Here is a 19,528-nt window from a genome sequence, read left to right as displayed (position 1 = left end):
TAGTGAAATCCTGTCATACTAAAGCAGCGAACAACTGATTGTCGTAAGACAACCCTGCTCTTTAGTGACTTTCCTGTATTATAGTTAATGTTAAATTTCCATAAGAAAAAAAGTTTAGGGTACGGACTTACCCCCAAGTTGACGGTGTTGAGGTTTTTCTTTGTAAGAGCCTACCTCTAAGGACTTGTGTTTCTATAACTGTTCGTAGCAAATTCATGGAAAACTGCGTATTGCCGCATTCATGAAACTATTTTGACATTCGATGGTAATGGCTCTGGTATATCCTCCAAGGTCCCATTTTAGAGTCCTTTGTAATTTAAAAGATTTAAAAAACCTTCGCAAATTTCTACTATCTTCTCTACTGAGAACGTTTTCACTACTCACTAGTGACACAGCATACTGAAGTAGACTAATCCGCCATTGGAGGATATATAATATAACTTAAATACGTTTATAATTCATGAAAGGGATGAAAAATGTTTCTTCAAGAACAAGAATGTGAAAGGATTAATTGAACATTTATTCAAAAATGCTACTCATTATAACATATAATGTCGATCTTATGAACGAGCTTTATATTGTACATCGTATATTTTTTTTTTATAACCAATTTAGAGAGCTAATCAGGTGTATTCATCACCAAAACTGTCCCTTATTCAGAGTTGAGGTTGCCCTCTGTGTATGAATTAAGGATTTTCACTCAAAATCTATCCCTATCTCAATGGTAATCTGTTCGTAAATCATCATGAATAACAAGTACACAATAATGACTGATTATTATCGAATTTATGGACTAAATAACGGTAACTGTTACATTCAATGACAACAGATCATAAATCTCTTGTATCAGCGGAGACAATTCCACGCTTTGTCGACATCTCTTAATATGATGATGATTTTCAAACTACGAATTGAATATTGAAAATGAACTTTGTGTAAATGGTGATGCTTTTCTAAAATGTGAAAGACCAATTATGGTGGACGTTGTAAAGTAGGCTTAGAATATACGCTGATCAAAACATTACAGATAAGTAGTGAGTTATTCAGGTTCGATGTGACATAACCAAATCCACTCACCCAAAAGCTTGAGTCTGCGCTAACGAGACTCGAGAGTACTTACTTACTATTTTGGAAGATCAACTTAGACTTAATATTCTATTGTGCACACGCGTCTAGGAAGATTTATCTTTAACATGATTCTCACAACTTTGTTCGCGAGCAATAAGACAGAGTACTTTTTTTACGAAGGTGAATACGACGATCGTGGCAAGGATTGTTATAACCAATAGAAATAGACTCACGTCTATCAAGTAATACTGAAACCAGTTAAGATGACGACCCGAGGATCTGAGTGGCTCGCCTCCGTTACGAATTACGTATTCAATCCAAAAAATGGCCTCATCCATCGCCGATAGAGGACGGTCTCTGAACAGTTTTGAGTAACGTGCTGCATTAGATTGGTACTTTGGGTCCAACAGTACTTCTCTTAAGGCCTTGGAAAAACTCGCTTTGTTTATATTGTCGTAGTCAATGTGAACAGCGAAGCCTTTCTGCACGTATCCCATTATGTTAAACGTCTGGTCAGAGAAAAACGGGATCCCAATCATTGGAACTCCAGCCTGTATTGCCTCCTGGGTCCCCATCAAACCTCCATGCGTCACGAATGCCTTTACCTTTGGATGACCTGAGGTAATTGATTGAAAATGACTTGTAGTGCTCGCATCGATTTTACTACTTGCACATCTCAAATCACAGCAATGTAGATCATGACTCATGATGAATATATTAGAAGCAATTAATGAAATGTAAATACTGCAAAAATTTCTTAAGAGAATTTTGAAAACATCGAAGACATGCGGCAACTACGGGATCGTTAGTTAAGCATCGGGACCATAGCAGCTTGTAATTGTACTGTTGGTAAAAAAAAAAAAAACTTACGGAGTACTGCGTACTGCGGTGCCCATGAAACTATCTTGACATTCGACGGTAATGGCTTCGGCATATCCTCCATGTTACCCTTCCATAATACTTTGTAATTTTTCAATTCTGAAAAACTTTCATATATTGCTAATATCCTTTCCACTGTGAATGAGTCAGACCGCACCATTGTGCCCATACTGAAGTACACCACTCCATCCTTGGAGGAATTCAAATACGTCTCCAATTCCTAAAAGCAATGAAATTCGTTGGTATTCATTCCAGCACACCCATAAACACTGTATTTGATATCTTACCTCTGAAAGCACTTGGGTTTCGTCGATGTGTAGACCTGCTACTTCAACGATGGCCGGGGTCTCTGGACGGACACCGTGGATACTAAAATGACTGTTCACTAATACCAGACTCATGTTATTGTAGATATCACTCAATGGTGGAACATCCTTGAAGTACTTTTTAGCGAGTGGATCAGACACAGTTTTGTCGAAATATGAGAAGAGAAACTTGGAATAAACGTGAATTATAAGATTCTCCACGCGTTCAAAGAAGCTCATCTCGTTTGTGAAAGTAGACAGCTGTGACGGAATGAAACTTGGATTCGCGTCACCGTAAACAGGATCGATAGCCCAGGAATACATGACATTGGTGACCATTCCAACGAATGGAATCTTCATTTTGTGAGCCACAGCAAGGTAACAGTTTGACCCTAGTATCTCGGTGATCAGGATGTCATACTTCTTGTCTGAATTGATGACATTCTGCAGTTGCGGCAATCGCATCAGGTTGCAAAGACTTTCGGGTTCTCGTTGGGAAAGAAATTTCAAAGTCTCGTACACTCCACTCGCTTGTCGTGCAAGTTTTACGGTTACATTATTGACGTAGGAGTGCAATGTGCCTTCTAGATTAATGTGGTTGAAACCTGCCACTTGCTTTTTTGGCGGAAAATGACTAACTACGTCAACTGAGTGACCTGCACGTGCCAGACCGATCATCAGAGGCTCGAACATTATGTTGTGGCTTCGACCTTGGTACGGAAATATTGCCAGAATCCTTGAGCAATCTGCGACGTATCCGGTGACCAGAAACAAGAATATGGTACGAAAGTCCATTGCTGTAACAGTTTCAGAATCGAATCATTTTCAAAGACGTCAACATTTATGATGGTATACTTGATTTGGGAAAAATATGAAAAGTCGAATTCCATACAAGAGTTCACGTGTGGCAATCAATCATTGCTCTGCATGTTTGAGAAATCAAACATGTATAGTGATTTATTTCCATTATTCAATTATTCTCAATTACTTACCAGTAATATTTTAACAACTGTTCACGTAGAAAGAATGAAACTCATTCAAGAAAATGAACTGAATTTTGCCAAATGACTAGTTCTCTACTACGTTATACACGGCTTATCATCTGTGCGAGTCAGCTAACGCGTCTATCTTACCAAACCGATAAGCAAGCAAACGTACACTTCGCCCGAATATTACGACTGAACTAAGTACAGATACAGTTCTCCTTATATTACAACTCAAATGACATATCATGGTAATCGTAAGGTATCTGTGTACTCTGAACGTCACTTCTTTCTGTCAGCAGGCATGTAGAATAATTATAGGTTCATGAGAGCTTACTCGACATCCGCAACGAGATAAATAATCATGTAAACAGATTACATCCAAGCGGGATTACGAGCAACACGTTCGAATGTTCTAGCCATGTGAAAGGCTCTAAACACGCTCTCCTGATAGATTTTGCTAGAATAATCGAAGGACTTCAAGTTCGTGCCAGTTGAGTTATCGTAATTGTTACTCAAAGTCTGCAGTGAAATTTTTTTAGTCTCAAATCGAGATTACAGAAGCGGATATGGTGTATCTAACGCTATTGTCAAAAGTTTCCAAAGCTGATATATTAACAGTGAACACCACGTGATATGTTAAATTCCTTATCAGGATTTCACCTTAGAAATCCGCACTAGTTATTAATCAGATTGTTATCAATCGCCTTAATTACTACCAAGCATTTAGATATAATTCTGGGCTTATGTTCTCTACCTATCTGAAATATCAGGTGATTTATTCTGATCCATGCGACTTCCGGTGAGTTTTTATGTTTTCTTTTCAAAGTTGTGCTTGTAATAATAACATATTCTGAAACTGGACCAGTGCACCACGGAAAAACACAAGTTTACCGACAGTCGCAAGTCTTTGAGCTCATTAATCAGTGTGCAAATACATCTCTTATCGTTCTTATCAAAGAATTTTAATTGCTTGCCTCTCCCTCTTCTAGAAAGATATAAATGATTGGAAAATCACCAGAATGAGTCGACAACCAGAATGAAACGGATACATCTTCAGTTTAAGTATAAACATAAATCAGAAGACACATTTTCTAATCAGGATGAAAACGATGGCGAGTGGAAGATGGTGGATGTTTGAAGGGCCTCAAAAATACGCTGGCGTAGATTTCAGCGAGGTTTCGATCTCAACCAGGGCTCATATAATAAAATGGCTGTCCATTCATCCAATAATTGGATTATCCCTTTTTAAAGTGCTCAACCCTATTCACGAAACCTCAGGTTAAGAACCACGAGTTTTTTATTCTGTTTCTTAAAAAAATTATCGATACTTGGAATATTTACAAAATTGTTTGTGCATACGTTATGTGTAATATATATGTATATTACAAAGTCTTTTGTTTAATTGGATCAGAAGATATTTTTGTACGAGTAATTATTCGCAACGCTCTTCTGACAAAGGTAAACAGAACAACAATGACGAGTGAGGTTATAATGAGTAGGAATAAAATAACGTCTATTAAGTAGTACTGGAACCAATAGAGATGACGGCCTGAAGATTTGAGCGGTTCACCTCCGTTCCGAATTACGTATTCAACCCAGAAGATGGCCTCGTCCATGGGCGAAAGCGGCCGATCTTTGAACAGTCTTGAAAATTGTGCAGCGTTTGATTGGTACATGGGGTTCGTCAGTACTTCGGCAAGTGCCTCCGAAAAACTCTCCTTACTGATTTTCAGGTAGTCAAGATAAACTGCGAAACCCCTATGCGCGTATCCCATTACGTTGAATTTCTGATCTGAAAAAAACGGGATTCCAATCATTGGAACTCCGGCGTGTATCGCCTCCTGAGTTCCCATCAAACCTCCGTGCGTTACAAATGCCTTGACTTTTGGGTGCCCTGAAAAAGAAAATCCAAAATTGCAGGCACGTATTCATCTCGAAACATGACATTCACATTGGAGTCTAAACTATAGATCATGATGTTCAATGATTCCATCTTGTTCACAAATCAAGATCAACCGATTGTCCTCGTTCTTTTACATCACCCATACAGGAAAATTAAGCCTCAAAACAGAATGTTGGAGTGCAAAAGAACTTCAAGGGATACCGAAGTAGTGATAATTTTTGTCTAGACGAAAAAGTCAAAACGAACACACTTACTGAGAACAGCGTACTGCGGTGCCCATGAAACTACTTTAACGTTGTACGGCAACGGCTTTGGTAAGCTATCCAAGTTACCCTTCCAAAGTACCTTGTAATTCGGAAGTTCAGAGAAACTTTCGTAGATCGCATGTAACTTCTCGGGCGAGAATGTGTCTGACCTGACCATTGTACCCATGCTGAAGTAAATGACTCCATCTTTCGATGAATTGAGATAAGAATCCAGTTCCTAGTACACCATGGAAAATCATGATTATTATCAAGTCAAAGTGATATGGAGAGTTCATGCTTGTCATACTTTACCTCAGACAATATTTGGCTCTCATCTATATGAAGACCTGCCGCTTCAACAACAGCGGGATTCCCTGGATGGACACCGTGGATGCTAAAGTGGCTATTGGTTATCACCAGACTGATGTTATTGTAGATATCATTCAGGGGCGGAACGCCCTCGACGTACTTTCTTGCAAGTGGGTCGGACACGGTTCTGTCATAGTAGAAGAACAGGTACTGTGAGTACAAGTGGATTATGAGATTCTGCACGCGTTCGAAGAAGTTCATCTCGTTCGTGAACTTTGTCAACTGGGACGGAATGAAGCTCGGATGAGTGTCGCCGAAGACCGGAGGATAAACCCAGGAGTACATGACGTTGGTGACAAGACCAACGACCGGAAGCTTCAGCTTGTGAGCCACAGCCAGGTAACAGTTCGTTCCCATAATCTCGGTGATCATTAGGTCGTACTTTTTGTCAGTGTTGAGAACATCCTGCAGCTGGGGCAGTCTCATTAGGCCACACAAGCTTTTGGGTTCATGCTCGGAAAGAAAATGGATGCTGGTAAAGGTCTGCTCTACTTCCAACAGAAACCCCACGCTCATGTTGTTGACGTAGGAGTGTAGCGTTCCCTCCAGGCTTATATGGTTGAACCCTGCCACCGGCTTCTTCAGCGGAAAGTGACTCACAACGTCGACCGAGTGACCAGCTCTCGCCAAACCGATCATCAGGGGCTCGAACATTATGTTGTGGCTTCTGCCCTGGTATGGAAATATTGCCAGAATATTCGCCCCATCGGCCACGAAGCCACTAACCGAAAGTATAAAAAGTATTTTGAGGAGTCCCATTTCTGCGAAAATAGTTAGATCTTGGTTAAAAAAAAGTTCAAAGCAATAGTAGTCAATCATCCAATTAACTCTCATCTGGTTTCTCCAACTTACTTTTGTATCGTGTTTATAAACTGCATTTAACCGCTCGCAATAACGACAGCACAGTGTCACCTGGAGGCAGGTGATCAGTGATGGTTGTCACCGGAGGGAAGAATCTCATCAAGAAGCAACATCAACTGCGAAAAAGACTCTACGCAAGTCGTTGAAAATTTCAACTACTTTGCCCAGAGGCAAGTAACATACAACCTTCCAGTTTATGCATACCATTAACAAAGCAATAATTACGAAGGCTTGTAATCAAAGTCAATGTCACCGTATCTATTACGGGATTAGTTTATGCATAACAGCGTATCCGTTGGTACTCAGATGATAAGTGTGATGAGTGATAAGGGTATAATGTTCATGAATTATTGTTTCATATCTTCAACGAGAGAGAGAAACAGTTTGAAAACAGCTTCACGCTGCCTCTTAAGTATCGCAATGCTCGTATTCGTATTCTTCTAAAGTAACCCGTCGCAATTATGGTATCATCACTTTCATCAGTCATTGTTGAAAATCTCTCATCTCGAATGCTCTATTTGGGAAAGCCTGTCCAAATTTTGATTGTTTGATAAAAAAATTTTCAACGATCAAAGTCTTACTCAGGCTCTACTTACTGCTGATACGCGAGCACGTGTTCCGCTTATCTCTAGCTGATAACAATCTTTCCATTCAATTTTGTGGTATTCATCAAATCCAGCTGTTAAATTATAAGTGTACTGAAATAACCACGTGCCTATCTACTCTCAGAGTCAGTGGAAATTTTCGCTCGAATTCTAATTCCAGTTTAAACTCTTATTCCGGTAGCGTTGCAGGAAATAGAATATTTTCTTAAAAAATCAATGACAGCCAAATAACTGTACGAAGAAGTTTTAATCGCTAACATCAATCAGGAACCATGTGTACCTCGTTCTAGTTCATACATTTGTGATTGTACCATTATTAAAGAAGGCCCTTTAACGTGACATCATTACGACAGGGGGGGGGGGGGGGGGGGAGGGGGATTCCATTGGGCGTAACGACAAGACCCAGATATTATTTGAATGAATACATTTTTAATGATAAAAAAAGATACATAATGCTTATTAATTTCGTGATTTTTCGTCATAATCAAGTTCATTAAACATGTATTTGACAAGTTCTCTTATTAATTCGTATATTAATTAAAGGAGTTCTCCATAGTTGATTAATTAGACGCAGTAAAGACAGCTATAAATAAAATTACAGTCCTAGTTCTCAATAAGAACGCTTCCTCAATTTTTTGCTTGCGCACTTCCCCCACTCCGACTTAACCTCAGTTGGGCCCAGTCTACGAGAAAAACGAGAGGCAGATAGAGTCAGCGGGCAACCAGCTCACACATGGTGAGAGAACTCGAATTCGCGGAAGAACTCTTCCTCTCGAAAGCTTTAGCGTTCTTATTCAGAGGTTGGATTGTACTTTATTACGAAAATGAACAACCCATCAGTATAGAAGTAGAGATGGGTACAATGGATTCGAATTTCTACACAAATTCTCTCATAACTCTTTGTTTTTTAGAGTCCGAAAATCTGTAATTCCATAACGATTATTGTTTATTATTGTTATAAAGTAACTTTATTTATAACTATCTTTACTGCGCCCCATTGATCGACTATCGGAAAATCTTTTAATTAATGTACGAATTAATTAGAGAGCTTGGGAACAAAAAATCAATTGAGTACACCGTCTGTGCACACATGATTTATTTTTTATTACTATTTTGATTTGATAATTTTTCATTCAAGGCTTCCTTAAAATTTCCCACTCCTTAATTGTAAGATACAAAGCATTGAAACTTTGAGGATTTTCTTTTGTCAAGGTTAAGATTAAGATGTTTCAACTTGAGAGTATGGACTTTTTTTTTAACGGCCACCTTAATCTATCCATATACACACATACTAAGGAGTCTTTTGTTTGACTTGATGAGCACAGCTCTGAATACCAGTGATGATTCTCAACGTTTATCTCATAAGGACGAACAGGACGGCGACAACGAGCAAGGTTACAGCCAGTAAGAATAACATAACGTCTATCAAGTAGTATTGGAACCATAAAAGATGACGGCCTGAAGATTTAAGCGGCTCGCCTCCATTTCGGATGACATATTCGACCCAGAAGATGGCCTCGTCCAACGGTGAAAGTGGCCGGTCCTTGAACAGCCTTGAAAAACGCGCAGCGTTCGATTGTAACTTGGGGTTCGTCAGTACCTCGCTTAATGCCTTCGAGAAACTCTCCCTGCTTATTTCAAGGTAATCGAGATAAACGGCGAAACCCCTTTGCACGTACCCCACTACGTTAAACATCTGATCTGAGAAAAACGGGATCCCGATCATCGGAACTCCGGCATGGATCGCTTCTTGGGTTCCCATCAAACCACCGTGCGTCACGAACGCCTTCATTTTCGGATGCTCTGTGAAAAAATATCCGGAATTGTACATGTTCGTGTTCATTTTAAAATGTTACTTTCACAGTAATTAGTCATTGGTCTGAATTAGAGCTTGTGCTGAGCCAATGGACTTTCGATTTGACGAAGAGCTCGTGATGAAACTTACTGAGAACTGCATACTGTGGTGCCCAGGAAACTACCTTAACGTTGGATGGCAGTGGCTTTGGCAGGTTATCCAAGTTACCCTTCCAAAGTACCTTGTAACTTGGAAGTTCCAAGAAACTTTGGTAGATCACATGTATCTTCTCGGGCGAGAATGTGTCGGAGCTAAGTATTGTACCCATGCTGAAGTAAATGACTCCATCTTTCGACGAATTTAAGTAAGCATCCAGTTCCTAGTAAGAGATGGAAACTCGTCATCATCATTGTGTCGAAGTAATAAAGCTGATTTACAACTTGTTATGCTTTACCACCGGAAGTACTTGGCTCCTGCCACTTCTACGATAGCGGAATTCTCCGGACGAACACCGTGGATGCTAAAATGACTGTTGCATATTATCAGACTGATGTTGTTGTAAATATCATTCAGGGGCGGAACACCATCGATGTACTTTCTTGCGAGTGGATCAGACACCGTTCTGTCATAGTAGGAGAACAAATACTGTGAGTACAAGTGAATTATGAGGTTCCCCACTCGTTCGATGAAATTCATTTCGTTCGTGAAGGTAGACAACTGGGACGGAATAAAGCTTGGATGAGCCTCACCAAAGACCGGAGGATAAGCCCAGGAGTACATGACGTTGGTGACAAGACCGACGACCGGAAGTCTCAACTTGTAAGCGACGGCAAGGTAGTAGTTCGTTCCCATAATCTCAGTGATCATGAGGTCATACTTTTTATCGGTATTGATAATATCCTGCAGTTGAGGCAGCTTCATTAAGCCGCAGAGATTTTTGGGTTCTTCAAGAGAAGCAAAATGGATCACGCGAAAGGTTCCTTTCTTCTTCAGCGTCGATTCCACGGGTACCTTGTTTACGTAGGAGCGAAGCGTCCCATTCAGACTTGTGTGGTTAAACCCTGTCACCGGTTTCTCCAACGGAAAGTGACTCACAACATTCACTCTGATTAAAATTCTTCCATTTAGTAACGAAGCTTACAAGATTCTGAGATGTGAGATTGCACATGCCATGCTGTAATAATCAAATGCCAATCTACCCACAGCAAAATTTTTTTCTCTCGGACGCTAATATTCTAATTACGACAAATTGGAAATTCTGGAAGTCCTCTTTTTTAAATCTACACGTGTGTTTTGTGAGGTGAACCATTGCCACTGGAAGTGAAACCTTTTTAAATTGTACGTGGAAGTGATTTAGTTTAGAAGTTTAAGACAGATTTGAGAACCTGTATTTCAATACCCTCTTCACAAATTCACTGTACAAAAGAAAACTGTATTTGGAAATTGAAGGATGCTTGTCTAGGTGTGATAAGGGTGGAGGTTGCTTTGTTTACAAGTTTGAATACTGGACTGGAAATGCCCTCGGGGGCAATCCTCTCCCAAAAATCAATGCGACAGTCTTTCGCCTCGGAAAAGTTAGGGAAGCCCCTTATTTGACTGTTTCCACAGACTTTTGAGCCTATACCGCTACGACAAGTGTTCTAGACTTCAATCTGTACTGCGGGCTTTGCCTTATCTGGCACAGTTTTCGATTGTCTGATAACGTGCGTGTGTGATAACTGATCATGAATCACACGAGAAGTTACAATTAATAAATTTATCACTCTTAAGTGAAAGGAGATATTAGAAACACTCTTAATTACTACTTGGTATCCAATGGTGAGCGGTACTTTTCCAGACGCGACATGATGTGAGGTTCACATCATAACAAAACGTCATTCGATTTTGTCAAAATTTACTGGGTGGTGTGTAAAATTAACAAAAAAATTAAACATTACGTCATATTAAGCAGTAACTTGAAAAGCATTTGAAGTCATTTTTATCCGCTGTTTATACGGTGATGAAGTAATCGACTTGTGAAATAATTTCAAATCATGTAGTCACATTCACTCAACTCGTTGTCAATGAAGTTGTTGTATTGCCATGGCTGTGAAAATAATTCCCATCGGGTCACTTTTTGTCTACTTAATAACCTTGTCAAATTTCAAGTGAAGTGAACAAAGGACCTTTTATCTGAATTACACTGGAGTTCATACAGCATCGACGATGTGCTGCGAACTGAGCGAAGCACCGATTGTGATTAATGATCATTTTCCACACCTTACATTCCAACCATATCAACCAATCAGATCGAATTTATAAAAAGGATATCCCAGCGATTCACTTTTCCGTGATAGTAAACAGGAGGCCCAATATTTATCGCAACGGGAAGAAAAAAAGTAGAATACGAAGGAATCATCTTCCGTTAGAGTGAAAAATATTAATTTCCGGTTGCTCCTTCAACCCTGTAGCCCTTTTCTGGTCCAACAAGAGAGGGTGATGTTTTCGCAACGCCGCTCTTTCAACTCCATGAGGTGCTTATAAAGACCCGTTGTACACCTCGAAAACGTGGGGATGCAAAACTCCTATACCGCTCAAGCGATCAGAGTGAAATTTGGGTAATTAATGCCTTATTTTGGCAAAAAGTGGAGCGACTTTTTACGTTATTAAAATTTGGAAAAAAATTTTTACAGATTGGTTACCACCCACAGAAATTGGCCAAATTTGCACAGTTGCACTGAATGGATCGAACTATCCGGTATAATGCCATTCGGCGGTGATAAAGAACACATTTTGAGCCCAGTCCCATGAGATTTGATAGTGAAATGACGAAATGGCAGCTGGTCTGGTTTTCGATTACGAAGAACACCGAAATCTCATTTTGGTGACATTTGTCGGTAATTTTTTACCGACACTACACGCATACATTATCGGCATGCGCGTAATGTCGGTAACAAATGTCGGTAATGTATGCGTGTAATGTCCGTAAAAAATTAATAAAAAGGTCGGTAACAAATGTCGCCAAAATGAGATTTTGGTGTACTTCGTAATCGAAAATCAGATCAGCTGCCATTTCGTCATTTCACCATCAAATCTCATGGGACTGGGCTCAAAATGTGTGTTTCATCACCGCCGAGTGGCATCATACCGGATATTTCGATCCATTCAGTGCAACTGTGAAAATTTGGCCAATTTCTGTGGGTGGTAACCAATCTGTAATTTTTTTTTCCAAATTTTGAAAAAGTTAATAGACGCTCCACTTTTTGCCAAAATAAGGCATTAATTGCCCAAGTTTTACTCTGATCGCTTGAGCGGTATAGGAGTTTTGCATCCCCGCGTTTTCAAGGTGTACAACGTGTCTTTATAAGCACCATAAGCGCCGCGAAATACGTTTCTGACATCAAAATACGGCATAAACTTTCCATACGTCATTAAAAATCACCGGCCGTCTCCGACGAATGGTTATTGCGTCACATTTCAATAGTAAGGAAAACTCAGCTGCACCCACATATTCGAATAGTTAATTAAACGAAACTCGATATCGAAGAGAGAGAGAGCGAGAGGGGGGGGGGGGGCAGTTGGGTTGGGTTCAGTTCGATTAGGTGAAATTAGGTTAGGTTAAACCCTGCGTTGGCCAACGTATACGAATTCGTCTATCTGATTTTCTGCTATGTTGGCATCTCGGAAGTGGCCAATCGGCGTGACCTCTCCCAAAAAAAAAAGACTTGGTGCTACAGAAGGTATGTCTACGCAGTCGTATCAGTTTTCATCGAGCAGTTTTCAATCAGTGCACAGTTAAAATGGGCGCTTGAACGAATTTCTACACGTTGGCCAACACTGTATACAAAAAAGCACATCATCAACGAAGGGATGATGAGATTTTCTTGTGCATATATTTTCTCAGATAACTTACAATGTTCAGATTTACGTTTTTATACACTATAATTTACATATTACATAAATTAATATACTAGTCTATTAAATACCAGTCAAAACATACATGTTTCTCATTTATTCATCAAAATGGAACCATTTGAGGTTAAGACGTTAGTTTTAATCAAGAATTTACGAGTTTTCAAATCAACGAACAAAGAAAAATATACGATTCAATCAAAAAAGTGAAATCTTGGCTTAGATGATCAATTATCCAAGAATGTTGTCTCCAAATTTTAGGTGAACCGGTCGTATCGTTTTCGTGATATGGTGGGTATCGCAAAACATGTCAATGAGTAAACGGCTTACATTATTGTCAAAAACAATGTTTCACATTAATATATTCTGATGAAATAACATGGAAATGAAACTCGATATACCTACTGTTGAACGAAGCGAAGTTTTAAATTCCAAAATTCACACACTTTCAGACTCGTCTACTCTTATATGCCCCCTGAACTTAGATTAGGTTAAGTTAGGTTAGGTTAGGTTATGAGTTGTGAAAGGGAGAAACCCGCGGTGATGAACTGGAATTTCGCTGGAGAAAAAAGCAACAAGGTACTACGAATAAATGAGATGAGAAAGCGTCGGACGTTATATCGAACAGATCGTTTAAACTGCTGTGCCTACTTTGCTATACCTTGAGAATTTCAGACTTTCGATAAATTTCCACACCCCCAACCAGACTGCTGTTATCGATTCGAAAAGCGTAAAGTGCCTCGGAGCTTTTTGAGGCAAAATAATGGAATTCTTTTCCTCATCAGTTAAGTCTCTGACGTTCTCAAGAGTGTTGATTGCCTCCGTATGTTTTTTATGGTTTGGTATAAATCTGATATAGTGATCTAGTGTTTTTTTTTTTTTTTTTCTGTTTTGTTTCTTCGCGGGGAGACGCATGTCTTTCTTTTAACAGTCATATTTTAAAGGACTGATCTACGTATTTGGCATACAAATTGCCACAGATCTTTTCATAAAAAAGATGGCTTGAAAAGTTTGAGAAGGCTTAAGGACATCCGCTCGACGTAATGAACGTTTTAAAATCAAGTTACAATCGAGTTGCAATTTTTGCAGATTAACGAAACACTGATTAAAGTCGTCAGATTTTTTAGAGTCAAGGAAATCGTTTTTGTTTTGTTTGTTTTTTTTTTTGTATTCTTTTGTCACAAATTGATACAGATTTAACCCTTTGTCAACAGATCTTAACCCTTTTTTTGCAACATATTTCACTGCACTTAAATTTCTCTTTCTTTCTCATCGATCAAGTTTCTTAAAAGTTCATTTGATATGAATTTTTACTAGGAAAATTATAAAAACTTTAAATGATTCGTCAAATGTTGCGAGTTACAAATGTGCAGAGTTTTAGGTCAATTCTGTAAACATTTTACATATACATATACGTATTATAATTTCTACTTGACAAAAAACGTCACGAGTAAAATTAAGTTAATTTTTTTAAAAGCACGGTAATCTTTAGATGATGCAAATAATTGTGACGTTTACTTTCTCTCTCTTTCATATTTTATTTTATTTATTTATTTATTTTTTTTTCACCAAACGTATCTAAGCCTCCCTCAAGATTAAATTACAGCGTTTCTTCTTCTTTCGCCTCTCTTTTTATCCTTCCTACTTTTGCTTGAAGTTATTTCATACTCTTTTTTCGTGCGGTTTTTTTCCTCTTAACTCAGGGAAACTTTCGACAGCGGTGCCAAAAATATCCTGATCCTCAAATTTTTCGGATATGTATTTTCGCTTTACTGCTTTCAGCTTTTTCCTCTCTTCTTTTTTTTTTTTTTTTTTTTTTTTTTTTTTGTCTTCTTAGTTTTCCGTGACGAAGCAGACTTTTTTCCAACGAAGAAACTTAAACTTTTCCAGCAAGCTCAATAAATATAATGTAATAAGTAATACTTTGATTTTTCACTTTGGGCAAAAGTTTTCACAACGATACATGATCTTTTATTTGTTCATTGGTTCATCGATTTTATTTCTTTTTGTTTGGATCAAGTCTGTCCTAACGAGTTCACAAATTCATCTATTTACCAATTTTTCACAAATAAAACAAAAGCCGATTGAAAAATTCATCCTGAATAATTGTTGTGTTCGGTTTGTTTTTTTAGCATTAAAATGATCTTTGTGAAGAAGTAAAAAAAATTCATCGACGTTTTGCGGCTCCGTAGAGGAAAGATTCTCCAACCCTAATTCACCGCATAAACCATAATGTATAATATGTTTATTAGAACGTATTCTGTTGCCACACCTGAGCTTCCTTATCCTTAAAGTACTCCTTACATATCCTTGTATTACTAAGTAGGCAGGTGGCGTCAAGTGTTTAGGGCAATTAAATTGATGCTTCGTAAAGGGCGGGGAGACGCTTTTAACGAAATCGCTCTTGCTTCCAAAGATAAATTTTTATTCCCCGACTACGAACTTGACTGAAGTTTTTTTTGTTGTTGTGTGTAATTGAAAATTTATTTCTATGATACACATTCATGAATTATTGGACTCCCTCAATCACGATTATTTTTCACAAAGTGACAAGAATTTTAAGATTGCAAACAAGCTTAAATTAATTTTTGGATTTACAGAAAGCAACGACCTGTAAAAAACTGAGTTAGTTTTAAAGTTGTGACTAAATGCTTTGTCCCATTGGGTAAATTATAGTAAAGTAAAAAGTATTTCAATTAACAAATTCACGATTTTCATTTTTTCAACTATTATTTCGTGTTTTCTGAATCTCAGAAGACTTACCTGTGTAAGTATAAATTATTAACAAAATGTATTTAAAAACAAATGGAAGAATTTTTTAAGTCTTCGGCTTTTCTGACAAAATATTCTTGTGATTTTTCTTTCCAAAATAATACAAGTCGTCAGATTTTGAAGGATCAAAAAATTCATCCCTTAAATTATATATTGCTTGACCTAAATCTTACAAAACTATTTCAAGTGTTTTCGAGCTGTACGATCATCATACAAAATTCACATAATATCCGAAGCAGTTAAGATCAGACTTCAGTGGAGGTGAGACGGAATGCCGCGTGTCGAATTTCACATTCCGAGACAGTTTAAGCATAGTACCTGACTCGGCAGTTATATTCATGTCAGAGTTAACTCTTGTTTGACACACTTATGTCGAATTAATCGACAAAAATCGTTATCAAAAATGAACTGTCAAATTTTTTCATTTAAAAATTCTTTCAGAAGTTCATGAGGTGCGTAATTTTCTTTTTTTTTTTTTTTCATCTTTTGACGATTTTTGGGATATGAATAACTTTCCTAAATTCCGTTACAAAAAGGCAACGCACCGTCGAAATTTCAACCATTTCCGTTCGTTTGTTCATTAAACACGGGAAGAAGAAGGGTGAGTTTGCTCGGTCGGTAAAGGTAGAATTAATACATGACCTTAAAAAGTTACTTTCTGAAACTATATAGATCATATACTAAAATATCAAAATTCCAGATGGCGCCACAAACCGGATTGCATTTAGATTTAGATACTTCAAATGAACGAATAGAAGACGTGGGGTCGTCTGTACCCCAGGGTGTCAATCAACGGTTAATGGCAGCGTTTAAATGCTGGTTGATAATGATTATCGCAAGGCTTTGACACGCTTCACTTTAATCCATAATATATCAGCAGATCGTGGTATCTCCGGAAAATTGTCGCAATCTGTCTCGCGCAACGGATGTTCAAAACCCTGAGAAGATTATCTGACCAGAAATCGATATTATTCGTTTACCTTATCACTAGACATACGTGTGATTAAAAATTCTCTAAAGCTTATCAGATTCGTTCGATTTCATTCTAATCTTTCATTCATTCTAAATATTCAATTTTACAACACGGCACCGATATTAATTATGAACGACAAGTGGAAATATTGAATTGACTATTGAAATGAAATAAAATTCATTATACACAACGTTTACCCAAAAAAAAAAAACGTGACAAAATTTCTACAGCTTTTTCCCGAATTTAATTAAGTCTGCTCTTAAATTCCAAATTCCAAAATACTTTTCAGAAATTATCAAAAATACTCTCTGTAGCTTTGGAAATGTCTCGATTTTAAAAAATATCTCAAAATATAATAGAAAATAGAACAATTTTCTTCTTGTCAGGAACTATCCAGATAAAAATAGACGAACGTAAAATTCATACCGAAATTTATTAAGTGCATTTTTTTATGCTGCAAAACTTTTTTTTAAACATTTCTTTTGTTAAAACTTGTGAACCCCGATCCATTGGGAGAGTTTTCGCTTCATTTTTGATATTTATCATTGACGTTTACCTTGAACTTGATACCTTCTAGACGATATGGATACTACAACTCGCTGGTAAGAAGACGAGAAGTACACACACACATAACTAGAAAAAGAGTTTTCTCTTTCGATATTTCGAACTTTTTCTGCTCTTCCTTAACACGCCATAAATTTCGCCATAAAGCGAACAACCAAGTAGGATTGGAAACGGCAAAATATTCAATCAGGCAGCAATAGAATGCGAAAGAAAAACTTCATAAATGAGTGGAACATCAATTAGACTAAAAAAGCCAACAACACTTTACAAATTTTCAACTTCTATCCGTAATTCTTCCGACTTTGCAACAAAGTAAAAATGTAACAAACGTAAAACACAAGTGGCAAAAAATCGAGGGACCAAAATCTTTGAAAGAAATTGAAAAAATATCACATTAAAGCTCCGAAAACTAGTTACTTCATACCTTTTAATCTGTATTTTCAGTTTTGAGAACACATTTCGTTTCCCGTCCCACTTTTCCTGCCCTAGTAACCGAGATTCGCTACAAGAATGGGGAGTTTGAATCTCCGATATTTTTTCTTTTTCCTTCCCCTCTCCGTTTGTTTTCCAGCTTTCTTTCATCCCTCCCGTTTTCTTTCCGTATTATTTCTTTCGTTTTTTTTTTTTTTTTCTTTCTCGTTTTTATCGGTTGCTGTTGTCTGTTTTTTGTGATTTTTTTTTTTTTTTTTCTTCTTCTTTCGTCCTTTAAGGGGTGAAAAGTTTTTGTTTGCTTTATCTTCACCCGTCTCTCGCTTAGCGGATGAGTTTTACGGGCGTAAATATGAGCCGCAAACGAAGAAACGACAGTTAGACGAAGCCTGACGGGTTGCCTCCACATTCCTAAAACGACACAGGAATTTTGACAAAGAAAGCTCGGGGATGTTTCTGTGTTCTGAGACTTCACGATGCGCGATGTGCTCTTTCTTCCACCGTAGCGAAGTAATACGGGGGCGGGCTAAACCTAAGTGAACGGGAAACGGAAGGGGTGAGAAGGGAAAACTTTGCCGAATGGCAATTTGCGTGAAACGGAATTGCGAAACCGGCGCCAACCCTGGTGATGCTGCTCTTCCCCCATCACGTCCTCCACCCTCCAACATCCCTCAGTGAGAAAACTTTCGTTTGTTACAGTCACACCAAATTTTTGATAACATACGGGTATCGTTACAATAACATTTTGGATATTGTTGAAATTACAAATAAAAATAAAAAAATCCATAGGACTGACTATTTGATACGATTGATACATTTCTTCAGTCATCAAGGCTTGAGAATCAATTTACTTTTTTCAATTCAATTTACAAAAGTTATCGTAATGGAAAAAAGAATGATAACACGTGTTATTGCATTTTAGGTTACAGCTGCAAAACTAATTTTTAATTCTTTTTCCAGAACTATATATATTTTTTTTTTTTATTCAAAAATTGAAATAGTTTAGAACTGCACAGTATATTATATATATATATATTGTATACATTATACTTTTATTACGGTTTCTGAGATTCGATATTGATATTCTGAGCTTCTTTTGAAATCATTTTTCTTTTTTCCACACCTTGAAAGTGTGAAGAATTTTTTTTTAATCTCATCTCATTGCCTCGGAAGATTGATTATACGCGACCTTGCATGTTTTTTCATTTATTTTTTAACGAATGTAAAATTTTGGTAAAGGAATTAATGGTCCATGATTTATTGTATAACGGAATTAAACGTGCGTATCAATCCTTGAATTTCATATGCTTGTGTTTGCATAAAGTGAAGAATACTGCAGAACTCTGCTAATCTGTTTTCAAAGTTTTATTTTCATTTTCAAAAAACCATTCAAGATCACGTGATAATTTTCGATAATATATCAAAGTCTGCGGAAATAATTTTTGATACCTCGTACAAAATCATTCATAATGATTTAAAATCTTTAGAAATTGATTAGCAAAGTCATTTAAACGTGATTCAAAAATATTTCACACCCACTCATTAAGGAATTTCAAAATACCCTGATATTTTTTCGATGATTATTTGAATCCCAGTTGAATTTTTGTAGAAATATCTTCCCATTTGTCAAAAACGTTCTCAATTTTTTTGAAAACGCTACAATATTTTGTAAAATATGTTAAAACTATCGCATGTTTGTAAATAAAGTTATCAGAATCGTTTTTAGAAAAACCGTGTAAATTCTGAATCGATTCTTCGATCTTGTGAAATCTGTCGAAAGTTTTTTAATTCAAGGCTTAAAGTTTTGTACAAGGGAATAATTCTTAATTTTTTTTTGATCTTTCAGTATGTTTCAGATTCGTGAGATATAAGAAAAATAGAAA

At 37.4% G+C, this 19,528-nt stretch overlaps 2 protein-coding genes across 2 annotated transcripts; both read right to left on the bottom strand.

Annotated features, from left to right (window-relative positions):
- Window positions 1–945: 945 nt before the first annotated feature.
- Window positions 946–3,405, bottom strand: LOC124410819 (UDP-glucosyltransferase 2-like). Its single transcript, XM_046889466.1, has 4 exons — window positions 3,245–3,405; window positions 2,235–3,049; window positions 1,939–2,167; window positions 946–1,684 (listed from the first exon to the last, which is right to left on the bottom strand). The coding sequence occupies exons 2-4, from the start codon at window positions 3,045–3,047 to the stop codon at window positions 1,173–1,175; spliced, it is 1,554 nt and encodes a 517-aa protein (XP_046745422.1). The 5' UTR covers window positions 3,048–3,049; window positions 3,245–3,405; the 3' UTR covers window positions 946–1,172.
- A 1,201-nt stretch (window positions 3,406–4,606) lies between these two features.
- On the bottom strand, window positions 4,607–12,427 carry LOC124410820 (UDP-glucosyltransferase 2-like). Its single transcript, XM_046889467.1, has 4 exons — window positions 12,423–12,427; window positions 5,699–6,476; window positions 5,396–5,624; window positions 4,607–5,132 (listed from the first exon to the last, which is right to left on the bottom strand). The coding sequence occupies exons 1-4, from the start codon at window positions 12,425–12,427 to the stop codon at window positions 4,621–4,623; spliced, it is 1,524 nt and encodes a 507-aa protein (XP_046745423.1). The 3' UTR covers window positions 4,607–4,620.
- Window positions 12,428–19,528: the final 7,101 nt, after the last annotated feature.

Source organism: Diprion similis, chromosome 10 (genome assembly GCF_021155765.1).
Source record: "Diprion similis isolate iyDipSimi1 chromosome 10, iyDipSimi1.1, whole genome shotgun sequence".
Classification (NCBI taxonomy): Eukaryota; Metazoa; Arthropoda; class Insecta; order Hymenoptera; family Diprionidae; genus Diprion; species Diprion similis.
This window is presented reverse-complemented; position numbering and strand designations above follow the sequence as displayed.

Bases quoted from the DNA above. Each gene is read 5' to 3' on its own strand.
- LOC124410819 (XM_046889466.1), bottom strand. From the start codon at position 3,047: ATGGACTTTCGTACCATATTCTTGTTTCTGGTCACCGGATACGTCGCA. The intron at 2,168-2,234 runs GTAAGATATCAA...CATTGCTTTTAG, and splicing joins AAACCCAAGTGCTTTCAGAG to GAATTGGAGACGTATTTGAA. The intron at 1,685-1,938 runs GTAAGTTTTTTT...CAATTACCTCAG, and splicing joins ACCGCAGTACGCAGTACTCC to GTCATCCAAAGGTAAAGGCA.
- LOC124410820 (XM_046889467.1), bottom strand. The intron at 5,625-5,698 runs GTAAAGTATGAC...ATGGTGTACTAG, and splicing joins AGAGCCAAATATTGTCTGAG to GAACTGGATTCTTATCTCAA. The intron at 5,133-5,395 runs GTAAGTGTGTTC...TTTCTTTTTCAG, and splicing joins ACCGCAGTACGCTGTTCTCA to GGCACCCAAAAGTCAAGGCA.